The sequence below is a fragment of the Chenopodium quinoa genome, unplaced genomic scaffold, assembly GCF_001683475.1.
Source record: "Chenopodium quinoa cultivar QQ74 unplaced genomic scaffold, ASM168347v1, whole genome shotgun sequence".
NCBI lineage: Eukaryota > Viridiplantae > Streptophyta > Magnoliopsida > Caryophyllales > Amaranthaceae > Chenopodium > Chenopodium quinoa.
Window position 1 is genome coordinate 664,883 of NW_018744790.1, and position 21,750 is coordinate 686,632.

The window sequence follows — 21,750 nt, forward strand, 5'->3', positions numbered from 1 at the left end:
TGATCTGACAGCCATCCACAGCCCAATCGCGTTTGCAAAATGGGGCATGGACATCTTAGGTCCTTACACGACTGCTCCAGGCGAAAAGCGCTACATCTTGGTGGCTGTGGATTATTTCACCAAGTGGGTGGAGGCTGAGGCGGTTAAGAACATCAAGACCTTAGATGTAATTTCCTTCATCTGGAAGAACATTATCACCCGGTATGGGGTACCTATGTCTATGATGTTCGATAATGGTCCTCAGTTTGAGACGCCTCAGCTCAGAACTTGGTTGGGAGATCAAGGAATCTCAAGCTGTTTTGCATCAGTCGGCCGACCCCAAGCAAACGACATTAAGAAGCCTTCAACAAACTAATCTCAGACGGCATTAAGAAGAAAATTGAAAGAGTCGCTAGCTTGTGGGCAGAGGAGTTAATCCATGTCCTATGGGCCATCCGGACACCAGCAAAGGGGGCAACCGGTGAAACCCCATTTCTCATGGTTTACGGTGCTGAAGCCGTCTTGCCCATTGAACATTACGAGCCGACTCTCAGAGTCATGCTATATGATGAAGAGGCAAACTGGGAAGCAATGCGCCTGACATTGGATTCACTCCCAGAACGCAGGGGCAATGCCGCCTTGCGTCATGAGATTTACCGTCTGAGAATGACCAGAGCTTACAACAAGAGAGTACACAAGCGTCCCTTGAAAGTTGACGACTTAGTGTTACGGAAAATGGAGGCAACCGGTAGGGCCAATGAGCTGGGAAAGCTAACTCCAAATTGGGAAGGTCCCTACCTGATTTATGAAGAAGTAAGAGACAGCACCTACCGCCTGGGAACTCCAGACGGCAGACGCCTGCCTAGAACTTGGAATGTAGACAATTTGAAAAAGTACTATTTCTGAGAAGGTAAATTTTTTGTAAACAGTGAGTCAATTAATGAGAGTTCAAACTTTGTTTGCAAAATTGTTTTGATTATCCGCCTGGGTAATACCCAGACGGATTCTTCATTTACCTAACTAAGTTTGATACTTAGTAAAGGTTGCATTTGTTCGACCGCCTAGGTAATACCCAGAGGGATCCTTTGTTTATTTAATTAAGTTTGATACTTGGTATGATTTAATAATTGCTTGTCCGTCTGGGTAATATCCAGACGGGCTTATTTTTTTAAACCAACTAGGTTCGACACAGTGTAAATCTAATGTTGTAATAACGCTCGGCCAATGCTCCGATTAAACACTAAGCACAAAAACGCTTAGTGGCTATACAACCAGTCCAAAACAAGACTAAAGGCTGAAACGGCCCGATGGTTGCTTATTTTATAAAACCGCCTGTCCCAACATGGACAAAGGCGTTCAGCGACACCCATCCGGGTGCAATCGTCGCAGAGAACAGACTATTTGTCTTTCTTCGTATCTATGCAGACGGCAAAAATTGAACGACCGAATTGGTCAACTCATAGCCGTCTAACCAGAATGATCTGTGAAGAACGATCAAGTTACCGAATACCGGATGCCCCTAAGCATCAGTCGGTCACCGGATAAAGCTCTCACTTAGGTTATTTATTCCAAAGTTGCATCTTCTATCCCAATTGGGGCAAAAGAGTTGGTGTACGGCTGTGCAATCTCTACCAAGACAGAGAAAAACCGTTTGGTTAGTGACTGGAACGCCTGTTGGTGTACGGCTGTGCACTTGGTTTGGGGCAATCACTACTGTGATTGATTGACTTACAAACGTATCATGCTCTTTGCAGCATCAGATGTTCCCAAGTCAATCAACCAACTCAATTTGACTTACAAACCACACAGCCGTCCAGGGGCAAGGACAGCCGGCTTTTAATAAGTTATGCTTTTAATAAGTTAGGCAAAAAATCGCCGCATGCTTTTCATAAGTTAGACAAAAATCAGGCATATACGCACAAATGCAAAAAATTGAAATCCAAACATAAATGCAAAATGATCAAAACCGACTCAGTCGGTGCATTCATAAAAAGTCCACCCAACCAAACGGTTGTAGTGGATCAAATGTTAACCGGACCCCGTCCGGGAGAAGATAGAAATTGTTGATTACCCGGCTCCTCAGCCGGTAAATACACGAATACTCAGCACGCAGGCCGGAAAAGCAAGTTATTGGCATACTACCGCAGATTAAAGAAAAAATAAAAAAAATAAAAAAAAGAGTTGGCATACTGCCGCTGAAAAATCACTTCTGGCCCGCAGGCGGCTCCTCCTGGTCCTCATCATCTGAAGGAATCTCATGTGCTTCACCAGGACCAGGAAGCTCAAGCGCGGGAAGCTCAGTGTTGGCGTTAGCTCAGCCGTCGAAGGACTCAGGCTCTGGCTCACCTTTCTCTCTCAAGTACACCACATCCTCGGCGTACCTGTGAGCCAGTGCCCAGATGCCATAATCCTTGTTTGGGTACAAGGCAGCCCAGGCGATCTTCATGCGGGCGTCGTTGTCAGCATCGCTTTCAGCAACCAGGCGGTTTTGCTCCGCCTCCAGGGTTGCTGCAAAGTTTATCTAGGCCTGAGCAGCCTCCTTCTCCAGCTTCTCAACCTTGGTCTTCAAGTTGGTGTTCTCTTCAGAAACACCTTGGAGTGTGTCAAGGTCCGCCTGGGCCTTCTTAAACGCCTCGTCGGCCTTCTTGAGCACCTCCTAAGACTTCTTGAGGCTCTCCTCCGCCTTTTTCTAGGCCTCCTCCGTCCCCTTCTGAGTTGTCTCAGCGTCGCTCACCCGCTGGTTGGCCGTCTTCAGATCCGCCTCCAGCTGCTGGATTCTCGACGCCTGTGTCATTGTGATTGCTTTAGTTTCAAGTTCATTTACGATAGTGGAGTATAAAGCAACATTATCAGCGTCTGTGGCGGACTTCTTGGCCCTTTTTACCTCTTCCTGTTTGCGGGAATAAGGACGTTTAAGCCCGTCTACCCGCAGCAGAGCCTGCAAAAACAAATCAAGTTAGTATTGTTGGCAGAGTAAAGCATTTGGAAAAAGTTGTTAAGTATCTTACCTCAGCCAGAAGGGACAAGATTCGTTCCAGGTTGAACATCTCTATCCCAGGGATAGCGTTCTTGTCCTTCTTGCTCACCGCCTCCAGCATGGCTTTAGCATGCTTCTGGACGTCTGGCCAGCGGGGAGATTGATCTGCACCACAATCAATAGGTGATGAGTGCGAAATTAAGATTGATCTCCACGTCCCTTTGGCATGATGGAGGTTAACTAAATCCTCCCCTGTTAACCTCTTATAGACCACGGCGGTGTGGTCTTGAGAGGGTTCAATCGGTTTATCTGATTTTAAATCAAACAAATTTCCGAATTCTTTAAGAGTTAGTCTCACATCATTGTTTAATAATCAGAATTGTACATGAGTAATTAGTGCATTCATTTTAATAACATTAAAACTTGAAATAAATTCCAATGTTAAGTAGTCATACGTATCATGGCACATTTGAAAGAAACCACTCATGCCTATACCTTTGAAAAAATTTTCCAAATATTTATCTAGGCCTAACCTAACTAGTGTGGGATGATGAATAAAATGGGTAGAGATTACCTGGCGATCGATAAGGTTTAGCATCCTAGCCCGTTGCTCCTCTGAGGTAATGACAACCTTCTCCCATCCCGGAATTTGAAGATCCGGGTTGACCGTTGGTTGTAGTGCCCTCGAACTCTCACCCCTTTGTGTCCTTGAACGTTTTGAGGCCATTATATTAGGAAAAACTTGATGGTTGGAGCTTTCTCTCTGTAGGGGTTTGAAGGAAGTATGAGAGAAAGTGGTAGAAAATAGGTGAGAAATGTAGAGGAAGATGTGAGGATTAATAATATGTAGAAATTTTGAGGTTTTGATGGATGAATTTGAGGAGATCTTGAAAAAGAAGTGAGTTTGAAGATGTAAAAATGGAGGTTTTAGAGAGAGAAAGTAATGGAGAAGAAGATGGAATAAAAAGAAAGTGAGGAAAGAAAGAAGAGGAAAAGTATATGGACGGCCAAAAATAGGCGCGCCCGATCGGGCGAGGCTCGCCCGATCGGGCGGATCATTTGAATTTCCAGAATTGAAGTTGCGCGCCCGATCGGGCGAGCTCCACCCGATATATCTTTTCCTTCACTCGATTTGCGCCCGATCGGGCGAAATTTGCTCGAGTTTCTGACTGAACTTGCGCGCCCGATCGGGCAACCTTGCCCGATCGGGCGAAATAAGGCTCGATTCCAGCTCTCCTTGTGCGCCCGATCGCCCGATCGGGCCCATGCCCAGTCGTTTCCTTAGCTTTTCTTCGTCTTCAAAATTTTTTTTTTCTAAGTCTTTTGACCTCTTAAACCTATATCTGTACAAAAACACTTATAAACGGTAAAATTTTCACTCTCCTCGCCTCTCTAAAATAAAATTAAAAATAAATAAAAAGGAAAACTAGTGTAGAAAGCAAGAAGTACGGGTTGCCTCCCGCAAAGCGCTGGTTTATCTAGGTCCCGCACGACCTTCTTACCAAGTACAACATCTAGGACCCTTGGCCTAACGCTTGATTGGGTGGTTTCTCACCCGGTCTAGCGGTGTTTAGGCTGCGATGCGGCTTTCTGACATACCCTGTGGGACGCCAAATCACCTTATCTGGTGGATCCTCCTTGACTTGGATTGGGGGATCTTCAATGCTATGCACTAAAAATCCTTTTTCGATCGAGTGTTGCTTCAAATTGTCATTGCGTACGACACTTGCAACTCGATCTGACGAAACACTTACCGTAGGCTCGATTCGCACAACTTGCTTGATCGGTTCCACCTTTTCATCCACGAAACCCAGACCAACATTGTAGAGTGCTCTTTCTATTGCATCAACTTCCTTCTGCCATTTATCTATCTCATCTGAAAAGGATGCAACACAAGATACCGCCTCCAAGGGATCTTTTTCAAGAGCTTGGGGCTTGTTAGAATAATTTTCAACCACATTAACACTGAAACATTTCTCCTCAGTCATGGAGCTTTTAGGGACATTATTCAGAATAAAAACAACTTTATCATCCCCTACTGATAGTGTTAACTTACCACTTCTTACATTTATGACTGCTCCTGCAGTGTTAAGGAATGGTCTACCCAAAATAATTGGGGTTTGCATATCCTCGGCCATATCAAGAACAACAAAATCTACAGGTATATAAAATTTACCTACTCTAACGGGGACATCCTCTAAAACACCTAAGGGGTATTTGAAAGAACGGTCGGCCATTTGTAGAGTTATATTGGTAGCTTTTAATTTACCCATATTCAACTTAGAACACACAGATAATGGCATGACGCTAACACTAGCACCCAAATCACATAATGCATTATCAATCAAGAGATTGCCAATATGACAAGGGATAGAAAAACTACCCGGATCTTTTAACTTAGGTGGAGACTTATTTTGAAGTACGGCACTGCATTCTGCAGTGAAAGCTACCGTCTTTACCTCACTAATAGACCTTTTTCTCGTCAATATTTCCTTCATAAGTTTTTCATACGAGTGGATTTGTGTGATTAATTCAGTAAAGGGAATTGTTACCTTCAAATCTTTTACCACCTCCAGGAACTTCCCAAACTGCTTATCCAAGTTTGTCTTCTATTGATGATTGGGGAATGGAAGTTTGATAATTGGCTGTGGAGCATTATTACTCTTGTCTGGAATAGCCACCTTCTCTATAGTTGTACCCTGCAATGTAGAATTAGATATGTTAGTATTATCCTTTAGCCCTGCAGGGCTATCAACTACATTGTTTGGTTTAACGGAATCAAGATTAGCATTATTTAATAAAACAGGTTCATCAACTCTGGGCATATAGGGCCCTTCATAGTTTGAACCACTCCTTATAGTAATTTCAAATGCTTGATCCGTAGGCCGGGTTGGCTGCGCCGGCAGAGCTCCCTATTGGCGGGCTTGTAGAGTAGCGGAGAGTTGCGCAATTTGATTATCTACAATTTTATTGTGCGCTAGAATTTGATCAATTGTCGCATCTCTACTCTCCATGTTCTTTTGCATATTAAGCAACATTGCTCTAATTTCCGCCAGAGAAGGGTCGGAAGATGAGGGGGTTTTTTGTGGTTGGTTCTTCTGGCTAGCATTGGGATGATAATATTTCTGCTGCTGTGGCGCCTGTGGTTCTTGTGGTGGTGGATTTTGAACATTAGTGCTCCGGTAGGAAAGGTACGGATGATTCCGATACCCAGGATTGTAGGTGTTGGAGTATGGGTTATTCTGCCTATAAGCTTGGAAGGCATTAACTTGCTCCACGGAACTCCTGCAATCTTGCTCCCAATGACCTACAATACCACAATTTTTACAGAAAGCCTCATTAGAATTATTACTAATTGCAGAAACATTAGCTACATTAGCAGTGCTCAGATTATCTAATTTTTGGCAAATAGAGGTTAGTTGAGCTTGCAAAAAGGATACAGAGTCGACACTATGCTTCCCCTTGTTAGCAAATCCTCTAGGGTTCCCATATTGGGAATTGTGTATCGCCATATCTTCAATAACCTGCCCTGCATCATCAACATTAAGATTCATAAATCTCCCACTAGCTGCAGAGTCTAAAATTATTCTAGAGGAATTTCCAATGCCGTTATAAAAGGCTTGGATTAACTACCATTGCGCTAAATTATGGTGAGGGAATTCTCTTTGTAAGTCCTTGAACCTTTCCCAAGCCTCATATAAAGATTCATCGGCTTCTTGGGCAAAGTTCTGGATCGCACTCCGTATTACTGTTGTTCTCTCTGAAGGATAATACTTGTTATAGAAATTCAAAACAAGAGTTTCCCAGTCAGTTATACCAAGTGTAGTTCTATTTAAGCCATTAAACCACAATTTAGCTTTTCCAGTTAAAGAGAAGGGAAAGAGAATCTCCCTGATTTGGTCTTGAGTGACCCCGGCTTGCCTGATGGTGTTGCAATATTGACAATAGTCGGCAATGTGAAGATTCGGGTCCTCACCCTTGGCTCCACTAAATTGCTTCCTCTCTATCATCGTTATAAATTGAGGTTTAATTTCAAATTGAACCCCATCAAGAGCCGGAGTAGGGGTGAGATGTGGAAAATCCGTAAGCTTTAGTTGTGAATAATCACTAAGCTTCTTTGGAGCCGTCATCTCTGATTCTGCGTCTGATGATGTCTCTAAATCACTGGAATCAGTTGGAGGATCGCGGTGATTATTGTTATTATCACCAGAATCCGCCAGGATTTGCTTGTAGAAATTTTTCTGTCTATGGAAGGAACGTTCGATCTCAGGATCGAATGGGATGTAACCTGATCTGGAACACCTGGGCATAAACAAAAACTAGAAGCAAATATGAGATTTGTCTCAGAGAACTAATGCTCTATGAGACAAAAGGGAAATAATCTAGACTACAAAAACAATCAGAAATAAAAATAAAACCGTTTCCCCGGCAACAGCGCCAAATTTTGACAGGGTAAAGTCGTATCCCCTAATCAAAAGTAAATACCTAAATCCTCTAACTACAGTAGATAGGGAAGTAGGGTCGATCTCCACAGGGAAACAAGTCTTTTTACTCCTAATTAATTATTATAATCTAAATTATAAAGTAACCAATATATTGTAATTAAAGGAATTTACACTACGAAGATTAAGAGTAAGGAGAAAACAATGAATAAAAGGATCTAGGGCATAGGTTCACCAATAAATAATACTCCAGGGTAAAACATAGTAATCAATCATTGACATTGCATAAATAACACGATTAACAGGCTCTCGCAATTTATTAATCAACATAGATCTAACAGGCTCTCGCAATTTATTAAATCTAAGTTCTTATTGAAAATAGCCTTTAATATCAAATTAACATCTACTCGATTCATCAATTTAATATTGCTATACTTTTACAAGCCGCAATTGTAAAACGTTAAAACAATTCAATAAGAAATTATCATGCAATACCAATAATCAATAATAGTCAATCATCAATGCATCAATCAACCAGATTGTAAAGGGCTTTCGCTACGTATTACAATCACATAATTAATTTACCGGTATTAAATCTCATCTCTCGAATCTCGACTTAACCATTTATAAATTAATCTGCCTATTGAAACTAGACCTAAACATCAATTCTCATCTGTCGAATCTCGAATCAATATTGTTAAACTCATGCATAAAAGATCTGCGCAAATCTAGTCACAGAGCATTACATCAATCAATAGGAAATTAATCTAGCATTGATAATTAACAACAATAAATTACCCCTTCATATTATTTATGGATCCCCATGAACCCTAGAAATAGAATACTCACACATAGTAGAAAGTAAACTAATCAAAGCAATAAAATAAGTCATGGTAAGGGGAAATAAGATTAAGAGAAGAGAAATCGTTACCAAACTAATCTGTATTAATGGAAATAATCAAGAACAAGAGTTGAGAGAAGAGTTAAGAGAGAGAAAAGATCCTAAGTAGAGAGAGAAAGTCTAAGAAAAAAGATTGTCTAATCATTCCGTACAAAAATGTATTTAAACGTTTTCTAAAACGAGAATTAAAACTAAACTTAATCAGGTCTTCTAGAAACGCGCGCCCGATCGGGCGAAGGGCCGCCCGATCGAGCGCGCCTTTTTCTTCGCGTTCTTCCCAAGAAACCTCGCCCGATCGTGCTAGAAGTTCGCACGATCGGGCGCGCCTCAGCACGCTCAGCCTAATAGTCCTGCCGCGCCCGATCGTGCTAGAGGTAGCCCGATCGGGCAGTTGCTTCTCCTTGAGGCTTGGACTTCGATTGGGCTAGATTTCTCGGCCCAATCCGGATTTCCTCTCGGGTCTCGAATACTTGGTCCAAATGCCTCGGGATCCCAATTACAGAGCCCTTAATCACCGGCTCTCACCGATCCTGGGCTCCAAAAGTGGTCACGTCCTTCTAGCTTCCGTAGTTGATCCATAAAGCCCGGGAAAATGCTCCAAGAGTGCAATTTCCTGTAAAATACAACTAAAACTACGAAAACACTAGAACACACAAATTAGTAATAAAAGTGGCCCGAAAGAGCCAAAAACACTACTAATAACGACCAAGGGACGGGGGTAAAGCACTATATAAAATGGGCATATTAGTCGTAGCCCCTCAAGATCGCCTTCACCGCCTGGTGAAGGGGAAAACGAAGACCGGCCTTGAACGCCGCCTCATAACAGCCGAAGTAGTTGTTGGTGTCTGTTGATCGTCTTCCCAGGCGATGGTGCCGTCCTCAGGCGGCACTCTGATCTTGTACCCGTCTCCTAACGGGTGCATTTGTTTAAATCTTTTTAAGTTCTCCTCCATGTGACCCCTGTCTTTGGCTAAGACGTGAATTTTGTAGGGGTCGTCCTTCTCACTCCACTTCTTCCTCTCCTCCTCCTCGCTATCCTCAAGCGGTGGCAAGTAGTCACTGCTCTCAGAAGTGGAGGCGGAGCTGTCACTCTCCGTCTCCCCCTCAATTTGTGGTAAAGGAGCTGAGACGGCTTCGTCGCCGTCCTGGTCGCATTCTTCCAAAAAGGAATCTGCGGGAAACGAAGGGGCACGCGGAGGGGATCTCTCCAGAGCCGCCTGGTTTCTCTGACCAGACGCATCTCCCGCCACGTGGTCCAATCGGAGGATGACACGTGTCAGCCCTAGGATGGCCCAAGGTGGACCTATCCCTGCTTAACACGTGTCACTCCAGAAACCTGGGAGGAATGGCGGCCTTCTGGCCCAAATCCGGAGAAAGCCGCAATGCGGCGCAGCCCACCAATGATTAGGGTTCAGTGACCTAATCAGGGGCACAAATCCCGAGGACCCTATAAATAGGGAGATTCCCCTCTTCTGGAGGGCACATTTTACCATTTATTACAAATTGTCCCTGTGATAGAGACATCTGAGCTTGGAATCCGAGCAGATACCCACCTAAATTTCCGCACCTTTTTCTCTCCCTTCAAGTTACTAACTTATTCGTCGGAGGCGGAGCACAACCCAGCCGGTTTCTCTATTTGTTTTGCAGGTATAGGCCGCACCGGATCAGTCTTCGTGTTGTAACTCTCCCGAGGGACAAAAACACCCAAAACACTAGGCAAGGCCTCTATTTATACATCATATGTATAATTAGAGTCCAAACCAAGCCCAAACTATTCCCTCTTCAATCCCATATGGTCGGCAACTCCATGAGGCCCAATAATAGGCTTCTTTCTTTGGTTCAATTCATCACCCTTTTGTGTGACCTTATATGACCCATTCTATTGGACTTTTGCCTATTTGACTAGCCCAAAGATCATTGATCACGTCTAACAACAGATAATGACGACCCAAAAGAACGAACTTAATTATCTCCATAAATTAATCCATTATATATCTAGTAATTACACTCAATGACAAAGGCATGAATCCTTTAGTTTCCTCTTCATCTCCCCCGATCTTCCATGTCAACCAGCCGGAAGCACAATGTAGGGAATATTTCAAGCGTTAATCCCCTAGCTTGAACCCCACTGTGATCATACACTAAAGTACGGTGGCGTCCAAAGGGAAAAAAGATAGAGCAAAAGAATCGCTAACAAGTTTTAGGAACTTGTAAACCGTTCACAGGGTGAAGGTTACACCCCTTAACGATCCAAGAGATCATCAACTCCATTAGGTCTTGAACCAAATAGGGTTCGGGGATGAAGGTACAAATCCAACCTAAAAGAGATTGAACCTACCCTAATAATAGGCCTCTACTTTATTCAGATCGTATTCATGTGCGCTTTCTGACTAACATCCAATCAATAGGATTAACCCTAAACCTGTTTATCTATGTTGGTTGAATTTAATGCACAAATAAATCTATTATTGGCGATCACTTGAATTATAATCAAATTAACCCTAAACAAGATTAATAATTATCTTATTAAGCGTGATTACAAGTACAAATTTCCTTTAAACATGCATAAAAGGCGTGATCAAGCAATAACAATAAATTTAATCAAGCAACATAATATATAATCATCATAATAATAATTATAACAATCATAAAATTATAATCATAATCAAAACAATTACAAAAATAATCATGAATCATGTTAAAGCATAATAATAGCAAGATCCTATGCATGATACTAACAAGATTAATAACAAACCCTAGCATGTCGCTAAACAATAAAAATCAAAGTTTTAGCCCTAACATGATACTAACAATCATAAATATTAGGAAGAACATAAAAGGCATCATAACAATCATACTTGATATTAAAGTTACCGTAGACATGATACTAGGAATATCATAATAACAACCTAAGCATGAACTCTATATCATAACATCAATAAAAACCATTAAAGTACTTACTTTGATGCCTTGTACCTCTTTCTAATGACAAAATACACACGTTAGTAACTTCAAGGAAAACAATAAACAAAACAATTAAATTAAATAATAATTGAAAGAGAGATTTCGGACCAAACCCTCAAAAATTAAACCTTCACGTCTAGGGCGAAGGAAACTTTGAAATTGGCTATCTAAGTCTTGCGAATGCGGAATTTTTATATTTGAGAGAAGGCTAGTTTAGAAAAGAGAGAGAGAGAAATCAAGAAAATCTTGATGAGAGTTGGTGAGAATGAGAAAGAATTGATGATTGTTGGTGATTGAAAACGGAGTTTTTACGACGTTATTTATAAAGAAAATCAGCCAAAAAGATAAAATATCAAAACAGAGTTCTAACGCAAAAAATTAAGTTGGCGCCAGACGCTGACCTAAGCGCCAGACGCCAAGTCTAGCACCAGGCGCCAATCGTAGCGTCAGGCGCTACAACTGGCGTTTGGCGCTGACTCAGAAATCCACACGTTTTCTTAAAGTCAGATAAAAATTACCATACAGGAGGATAAAATCGTATTTTTCCTCAAAATGCTCTTTGATTCTATTTAAACCCCGAAAAGTCAACAAAAGTCAATTTATCAATGCTAATTGAATTAGGAATGAAAAGAACCTTCTAGAAGAATCTAGAAAACTAAAACCATTCCTAATTGCATTAGGAATTATAAATCTATATTAGGCCCTCCCCTAGATCATTGGGCCGCATATAAGGATCAAACCGGACCCAGTTCAGTAAATTGGCCATAACTTCCTCAATATTCATCGAAATTGGGCTTATAATATATCGTTGGAAAGCTCTTGTCAAGCCCCATCCAACTAAACTACTATTGGACCCATATCATGGACCAATCAAACTGGATAGACTGTTTTCTTAAAATAAGTTTTCAAAAATAGAGAGAAGAGAAAATAAATTAAAACTATCCGCAACACTAGACTTTCCACACTTTCACTTCATTCGATTATGATTCGGCGCGAAAGGTACTCATCACTGGGTTTGGTTTTGGGGAGACACAAATGAGTGTCTACACACAATCAACTCACCTTGGTTGGTGGGAATTTCGCGTGGGGCTAGGGCGGTCGGAATTTGGTGTTGGCTAAGGAGTAGGTCGAAATTAGGTGGTGGTTAATGTTTTAGGTCTGCGAAATTTTGTGGTGGCTAAGGTATTAGGAGTGGTCGGAATTTGGTAGGAAGGGGCTTCATGGGCGGTGCGTTGTGCGGTGCGGTGGCCAGTGCGGGCGTTGTGGATGCGGTGGTGTAGACACCTAATTGTGTATCCCTAAACACCAAACCCACTGATGAGTACCTTTCGCGTTGATTATCGAACGAAGTGAAAGTGTGAAAAGTCTTGTGATGCGGTTGTTTTAATAAAAATATCTTCTTTCTGTTTTCGAAAATGTACTTTATTTATGAAAACGTCCAATATAATTTAGTTTGGTCTATAATAAGTACAATAATGGTGTAGTTATATTGGGCTCGAAAAGAGCTTTCCAACGATATATTATAAGCTCAATTCCGATGAATAATGAGGAAGTTATGACCAAAATACTAAATTGGACCTGAAATGGTTTTATGGCCCAATGATCTAGTGGATGCCCCATTAATTATAATTACTAAAGTTATTAGGATTTATTTTAATATTTTAGAATAATCTAGATGGTTATTTTGAATTATAATGGGATTAGGATTAATAATTATATCTTTTAGAAAATAAAGAATTCTATTTGGATTAAAACAAGTGTTTTTAAAGAATTAAATCTGGTTTTAAAAGATAAATACGGACGTTAATTAATCGAGTCTAATTAGATTAAAGATTCCATACGGATTTTAGAAAAAGCGTTCTCCATCGTGAAACGACAAGACTCTGTCGCGCTGCGACAGAGATTGTCGATCGCGCGGCGCCGAACCCTGTCACGTCGCGACCGAAGCAGTTTTACTCCGAATCGAATTTGATCTTTTTTAAATCGTTTTCGAATTATTTTTCTCCATAAATAGGGTCGTATTTCCCCATTTTATTCATTCACAATCATCTAATTCTAATTCTTTTCTCTCTTAAGCTCATAGTTTTTATTTCTCCGATCCCTCTTTCTAAGCCTTTCCTTTTCAAATGAAAATAACGCATTCACGAGTCTTAGACACATTTAGCCAAGCTCAAAGTTGTCTTTGCCCTAGACGTGAAAGGTTGATACTTTTTGAGAGTTTGGTCTCAAATCCCTATTTCAATTTTTTAAATTAATGGTTAGATCTAATATTTTCCTTGAAGTTACTAACGTGTGTATTGTTTTGATAGAAAGAGATACGAGGCAACAAAGTAAGTTGTTTTATTGCTATATTTCTTTAGAAAGCATATTTAAATTATATTAATTCCTAGGATCATGTCAGGATGTTATTTATTTCTTTTTAGTATCATGTTTAGGTTGCCTCCTATTTTCTTCTATCATGTTAGGGATAAAGCTATGATCTTTAATGTTTAGTGACATGCTAGGATTTGTTATTAATCATGTTAGTATCATGCCTAGGATCCTGCTAATATTATTATGCTTTGATGAGAATATTATATTAATGATGATGATTGTTATTATTATGTTGTTATTATTGTCTGATCACGCCATCTCTTGCAGGATTAAAGGGAATTTGTACTTGTAATCACGCTCAATAAGATATTTAATAATCTTGTTTAGGCTAATGTGATTTTAATTCAAGTGATCGCCAATAATAGAATTGTTTGTGCATTAATATTCAACCAACAGAGATTAAACAGGTTTAGGATTAATATATTGTTTGTATGTTAGTCAGAAAGCGAACATGAATATGAGAAGAATAAAGTAGAGGCCTATTTTTAGGGCAGGTTCAATCTTTTTTAGGTTGGATTTGTACCTTCATATCCGAATATCCATTCATGGTTCCAGATCACTATGGAGTTAGAGATCTCATGGATCATGAAGGGGTGTAACCTTCACCCTGTGAACGGTTTACAAGTTCCTAAAATTTGTTAGCGACTCTTTTGCTCTAGCTTCATTCCCTTTGGACGCCACGATACTTAAGTGTATGATCACAGTGGGGCTAAATGTGGGATGCTTGAAATATTCCCTACAGGTGGTTATGCAGGTGCGTTGTGGGTGTGGTGGCTATGCGACGACTGTGTGCGTTGTGCGGTGGTTGTGGCTGTGCGGTGGGCGGTGGCTGCTGTGTGGCGAGTTGGTGGTGGGGTTGGTAGTTGGTCCGGTTGGTGGCTAGGTTTCTTTATTTTTTAAAATTTTTTTTATTTTACCCAATAATGTGGTGACACGTGTACATGATAGACCCCACAAATGGGTTTATGGATGGAAGCCGTTAATTGGAGGTGATTGGTGGTAAAAGGACTAAAAGCCAACTTTTATTTTCTTATGTGGTGGTAAAATAAAACTTTTTTTATGCAGGTGGTAAAAACCAATAAGTCGTTTTTTTGAGGTGGTAAAAGTCAAAATTGTCTTTTATCAATTCATAAATGTAATAAGGAGTAATATGACATTCATAAACTTAATATGCAGTAATATGATTATAAGTTTACAAAGTACATGTTATTCATTTAGTTCACGTTGAAGAAATGATATGCTATCAACATTGTAAACTTATTAATACGAGTATAAGTATTTATATTTTAACATATAAATGAAAAAAAATAAAAATAATAAGTACATAAATAGAAAACTAGGTAACATAATTTCATATTTAAATTTGTGTGGTTTTTAATTTGGAAGGCTTATAATCATTTATAGCAAGGGGCCCTTAAATTGATTAAAATGGCCCTGGACATACGTTAGACAAATCGTTTTATTATTATTGTTGTTGTTGTTGTTGTTGGTAGGGTTGTGCATCGGTCAAAAACTGGACCGGATCGGAACCCGAAATCGAATTTTTTTGGGGATCGGGACCGGGTCGTAATCAACCAGTCCGGGTTTTAGTCCAGACTTGTTTATTCCGGTCCTGTCCGAATTTGGACCGGTTACATTATTTTTTTATATTTTTCATTTTATTATCTTAATATATACATACATTTTTAACGTCGTATTTTTGTTAGTGTGCTTTCCTATATTGCACCTAGAATTTATAAATTACAAGTACCTAAATTTTGTAGAAATTTAAACATAAAATTTAAAATTTTCACCCAAATAATTACAAAAATACACTTTTCGGTCCGGGCCGAACCGAAAACCCAAAATCTCCAATTTCTGAGGAATGAAGACCGAATCGGAATCAACCGGTCCGGTTCAATTCCGATCCGATCCTGATCGGTTTTCTGATCTAGGTCCATTTATGCACACCCCTAGTTGTTGGTTAGGAATCAAGATAGATAAAAGGGCATTTATGTCACACAAAAGGCCTATTTGTTGCTGTTGTTCTTTAGGAATCTAGATAGATAAAAGGCCTTTATGTCTTGCAAAAGACATTACTCCCTCTGTCCTTTTATTAAGTGTTTTTTTTTATATTTAGGTGTCCCAAAATTAAGTGTCTATTTTTAATTTGTTTCATGTATAAATTACCTACACACCCCCACTTTATACCTTTGACATACTACCTTCATTTTTTATTAGTTGACACGTTTTGACTTTAGCAATATTCACACACTTTCCTTTGACCATATTTTGTGCTTTATATGTAATGAAAAAATATAGTGATGTGAGATCTTGTTAGAAATGTCACGATATATATTTTCTAAAATATCAAAGTTTTGCTTATCGTAAATTAAAGATATTAATGATTAAATTTGTACATTGACAAAAGTGACTAAAAAAAACGTGTCAACTAAAAAAATTAGGAAGTATTAAACTTCCCAAAAAAAACCTTTCAAATTTGGTACCCATGTGCATGTGTTATATACTTCTACACACATGTTTATTCATTATTGTCTCTATCAGGAAATAAAATATTAAATTTTTTATAATAATTTCAGACATTGGCGGAACCAGAATATTTATATAGAGGGGGCCATAATTATAAATTTCAGTTGTATTTCTTACCAAGAGTAAAAAGGTCATATGCATTGCTAGGAAAAATGAAAATAAAAGAGGAAGATAAGAAGACAAAATGAATTAAAGTTTTGTTGAAATCCAAAGAAAACAATGTAAATGTTCTTTGCAAGGATCGGACACAGCTCAGCAAAAAATTCTACACTATTTGAACCCTACCAAGAAACTAACTTTGCCAAGTTTACCACTATATTTTATTCAACATTTAACAAACTTCACCATTTAAAGGGGTGGCCATGGCTACCCCCCAGTAGGGGTGGCAATTCGGGTCAGTGGTTCGGGTTCAGGTCAGATTTTGGGTCAATTTTAGGTTATGCTTAGAAACAATAAAAAATAGTGTAAAACTTAATATTATTATGAAATATGAAATTTTGGTCAAATCGGGTCAAATTCGGGTTATTCGGGTTCGGATCAGGTTGGGTTAAGGTTTCTCTCAATAACTTCGGGTCGGGCTCGTTCGGATTATCGAGTCGGGTCGGGTCAGGGATTGTCAGCCCTACCCCCCAGCCACCCCCTAATTTCACCACTGATTTCAAGGATGCTTTTTACACTTCATTTGTGTTACAACTTGTAGAATATGAAAAACAGGCACTTAATAAAAGGAAACGGAGAGAGTATTATCCACAACATTACCAGAAGAAACATTTAAAAACGGCATAAAAGACACACAAGAGCTGCAACATGCTTGCGCATGCATTTCAAACTTGAGGCAGCTTTCTTAAAATAAAGCCTCCTGAGCAGTTCTTGATTTAAGTGAACTATGTACTCCCTCCGTTTCATAATATAGTTATTTTTTTGTGTTTTTCACGATATTTAAGAAATAAGAGAAGAAAGTGAATAAAGTACATTAATAAAAGTGAAAAGTACAATACTCCGTAATAGACAAGAGTTAAGGCCTGTTCACATTTACTTAATTTCAGTTCAGTTCAGCTCTAATCAGTTCAGTTCCTAATTTCCCTCTCTTATAAAATATTCATTTCAGTTGAGTTCAGTTCAGCTCCAATCAGTTCAGTTTAGTGCAATTCAGCTCCAATCAGTTTAATTCAACTCAGCTCAGTAAATGTGAAAGGCCCTTAGAGAGAGAAAAAAAAATACATGACATATGCAAAATTTAAGAGTAATTTAGGCTGTATAATAAATAAAGTTAACAAAATGAGGGTATAATAGTCTTTGCATACTATTCAAAAATATAGAAACATTATTTTGTTTCCCCAAAATAGAAAACAAGAACTATATCATCGGACGGAGGGAGTAAAAGGTAAGACTAAAACTGAAAACACTATCTTAAGGACATGAGGAAAAGTTACAACAGGCAGCCTTCAATCTGAGTCAGAAAGAAGCCACCGAAGCCAGAATGGCTAATTTTTGGTATCTTTGAAGAGAATTAAGACTCGTATCAAGTGAAGAAGCCAGCTGCAAAGCCGTAACAGTTAGTCGTTTTGTATCGTATTAGAGCTTTAGCTTCATCGCCTCTTCTTTTGTGCCTTAGCAGCATTCGACTTAGGAGTAGCAATCATATATCCAAACAAAGCTACAAGAGAGACTGCTGAAAACTGTGCACCAAATCGAGCAAGAAGACTCTGCAAAAAAAAGAAGAAAAGTATAAGAAAACAATTGACAAGAACATCTACGATAATGTCATAGAATCTTGAACTTTGGAGCGTCTACAAGCAGGAGAAGACATTGCATGATTGCAGCATGAACACTACATGAAGCATTCCCTAATCTAAACTTTATTTGGTTATTATAAACCTTGTCCTCCAAAAAATCTTTTAAAAGACAATTCAAGCATGATTAGTAGTGTACCAAGTGTACATGTGTATGGTCTTGTGAGGGCAACCAAACCTTTGGAAACCACTAGAAAACTCAACAACACTAGAATTCTTGTTCATTAGTCAGCACTGACAAAACTGAAGAGCCAAGGAGAAAACGAGATGTAGCACAGAGCTATGCCTTATTTCCAAACAAAGTCACAAAGTACTCGAGTCATTCAACACTTAAATTTGTATATACATAATACATCAAATGACATCTAAAACAACAAAGGTGGATAAGAGCAACCTATTTTGCTTTTACCCAGTAAGGTAGATCATTATTAAGATTTGGTGACCAACCCATGCACACTTGAAAGACTAATCAGAAATTCAAAGTTCAAAACTTCTTCAAACATAGGAATGCAAACAGGGGATTTGGAAGTTAGTATTTAAAGCTTGATAATCCATCAAAAATTTAAAGACTAGAGGTATTCCTTCGGAAGTTATTGCACGTAGTACTTAGAAGCATGAAACTAACCTTTGCCTGAGAAAGTTGGTAAACGCCAGCCCACCAGCAGCAACAAATTATTCACAAAGAAAAACATGGATACATCAGCTTAGTCAATGCCCACATAAGTTATAAAAAGATGAACAAAAAACAAATTTAAACAGATATGGAAGGCAAATGAACACAAACACAAAGAACTTGATACGCCTACGAATTTTGAGAAAAGATTACCAATTCAAGCTTGTTCTCTGGTGTAGTATCTGCAAGCATGTTCAATGGGTAAATGGGGGTAGAATATGCAACCTGAAAAGAATATAGATTATAAGCTACAACGGTCAGCAAACAAGAAAAACAACGGTCTATTTAGCATTTCAAGAAGTGCATACCACGGGTGCAGCCTTGTTGGGAATGCGGAATGTAATCACGGCTGGGCTACCCTGGAATAGACCTTTTACTCTTGGCTCTAGTTCAATGGAGTGAGAAACAATAGCTCCACTGTGAATAATAATGATCAGTGAGCAGACTCATGACTTAGCGATTCGCAGAGAAATATGCTTAAAAAAATTAAAACTCACGCATCGAGGCTGTCCCATGATCTTGAAAAGTTTCCACTGACTAAATCAAAAGAGTCCACAGGCCAGCTCTTGTCAACAAGGCTTACATCGTACACAGTTCTGAACATAATTATAGAAAATTAACTCATATCAGACTTCTACTTAGGGAGAGAGGAATGAGCTCCATAGCAAAACTCACTTTTAATCAATTGCCAAATGTAATGAATGTTTCTAGAATCGTGTATAAAAATAAACAAGTGAGATGGAGCCAAATTTCAATTTTTTTTGCTTCTAGAATCTGTTAAGGCTTCACGTCAAAACAGCTAAGACTCATTTTTAACAGACTTGTAATTCAGGTAATTGCAATTCCATTTATGAATTAATACCATAAGGTCTAACAAAAATGCAATTCTATTATAATTACTTGGGGAACTAAAATGTAAATTTTGCTCATTACATTATCAAAACTACAAACCATATTTACAACACGCTTATTCCTTATGAAAGAAATAAGAATGGGAGAAAGGAAAGAAAAAAGCCCCTAACATACACAAGAGAGCGGGAAATGATTTTGGCACACATTTTATGTTGGAGCAGAGTTTTCTATGCTCTCTCATATAAGTGTGTGCTAAAATCAATCTGCTTAAATCAATTTCCCAAGAGAGCTTATACTCTATGAAGCTCACAAGAGCCTATTACAGTCATTGGGATCTAAATAGAAATACGATTTTGGGCATTCACAACAAGAGCCAATTACGAGGTAATCACAAGCCAAATAGCCAATCAGATCTTTCTGAAATTTTTCATAAACCCTGAGAGTTGTAAAACTATCTTACACTCTGGTAATTCAGGGTTCTTATACTCCTCTGTTGTCCTATTTTCTGGGTTTTAGGGTTTATCGTCCATGAATTTATTTGCTTCCGCTAGCACTCATAACCGTTACATACTCAATGTAACAATGACAATAATTTATTCATATATATGATCACAGTTTTTCAGTATACTAGCTAATGCAGTAATTCATATCATACAATGCTTCTCGAAAGAAAAAAATGCAGGTGTTATTAAAATTTACAGGATTACGAATAGCAGTTCAACCTTACAAATAAACTACTTACAGTATTTCTCAAACAGCAAACTCACAAAATCAAACAAGTGCAGAAAATTCAATATTAAAATACGCAATTGAAACCGAAATTCATTTCCAATAGTATTAGTGTATTACTTCCTCCAAATCAACATGCAAACAAAAATCAAAATCAAACACAGAAAACAAAATTCAATTATGAAATTCATAACAATGGAAATTCAAACGCAAACAAGATCTAAAATCATAGCAGCAAATGCAGAATCAGTAGAAAAGAGAAATCACATACAAAGATCCACGATTGTAGAGGTCGATAGAAACGAAGATACGTTCAACGCCATTGGTGAGCTTTGTGAGGGTAGCCTTCTTGTGAGCTACAATAAAAGCTGATTCCGAATCCGCCATTGCTGAGATTGAACATGAAACAAGAATCATAGCGAAAATTACAAACCCTAATTGATTGATTGAAGCCGCCATTGTTGAATTCTCTGAAGTTGCAGATTGAGAATTAAAAGGGGAGAATTTTCGAAATGTGAAGAACGAAAGAGAAGCAGAAAATTTTTTTTAAAAAAAAAGAAAGAAAAAGGGGGGGATGGGATTATTGAGTGGGAAATTGGGAATGTGCTAAAAGTGTTAAAATACGTGGTTTTGCTGACATGTCGCAATGTCATTCGATGTAGTCGATGGTATAGTGAAGAAAAACTGTTTTAATATGATATCGTGTGTTTGAGTTGCGATGCACGGTTGCACACTTGCACCATGCACCAGCACCACAGCAGCAATTGTTGGTCTGGTGGAACATGTTTTATGTTTAGTGCTAGAGCAATGCATGGTTCCTTCACGCGGATACACAATCTGTATAGTGCATCTCTTTTAGAAAAACTAGAAAGGATATTGTATAAAAATATAAAGAACATTTATTTAAAGTAAAAGGAACATGTTATAGAAATGTAATAAACATTTTGTAGAAATGTAAAGAACATTCATTTAATTGAAAATAACATATTAAAGAATGTTAAATAATGTTCTTTATTATCGATCATGTTCTTTGATTGTCAGTATAATGTACTTTTATTTGAAATTTAATGTTAATTGTTAATTTGAAATGTTATTTGAATTGTGTCTTTAGATTAGGGTGGTTGAATAAAAAATAATGTTCATTACAATAAATTTTTATTATAGGTGATCAAAAAATCCGGTCGAACCGGGACTTAACATAATATCTCGTGCCTTAACCCGATAATATAGTGGGCTTTTCGAGCTTTTTTTTAATCGGGTTTGGATTTTTAACTAAAAATGCATTTTTAGGCTATATATATAAAGAACATAAAGTTTGATTTTTTTTTTTATTTTTTTTTTTTACAAAATACCTATATGTTCATTACAAAACAAATATATGTGATGTTCTTTATAAAATAGCTAGATATTCTTTATAAAATAATTGTATGTTCTTTAATGAACAACTAAATGTTCATTCCACCTTTTTAAAAAGAAAACGGATGCACGGAGCATTGTGTATCCGCCTCCATGGAAAAAAAATTAGTGCTAGAGTGGTT

General features: G+C 38.5%; 1 protein-coding gene across 1 annotated transcript; it reads right to left on the minus strand.

Annotated features, from left to right (window-relative positions):
- Nucleotides 1–17,401: 17,401 nt before the first annotated feature.
- Nucleotides 17,402–20,820, minus strand: LOC110703913 (translocon-associated protein subunit beta-like). The gene is made up of 6 exons (XM_021881710.1): nt 20,484–20,820; nt 19,129–19,227; nt 18,940–19,048; nt 18,785–18,856; nt 18,584–18,589; nt 17,402–17,871 (listed from the first exon to the last, which is right to left on the minus strand). Exons 1-6 carry the CDS (start codon nt 20,669–20,671, stop codon nt 17,755–17,757), a joined length of 591 nt encoding a protein of 196 aa, XP_021737402.1. The 5' UTR covers nt 20,672–20,820; the 3' UTR covers nt 17,402–17,754.
- Between the last annotated feature and the right edge of the window lie 930 nt (nt 20,821–21,750).

Coding starts and splice junctions, on each gene's coding strand:
- LOC110703913 (XM_021881710.1), bottom strand. CDS start 20,671: ATGGCGGCTTCAATCAATCAATTAGGGTTTGTAATTTTCGCTATGATT. Junction 19,228..20,483: donor CTCTACAATCGTGGATCTTT/GTATGTGATTTC, acceptor AATTATGTTCAG/AACTGTGTACGATGTAAGCC. Junction 18,857..18,939: donor CCAACAAGGCTGCACCCGTG/GTATGCACTTCT, acceptor TATTCTTTTCAG/GTTGCATATTCTACCCCCAT.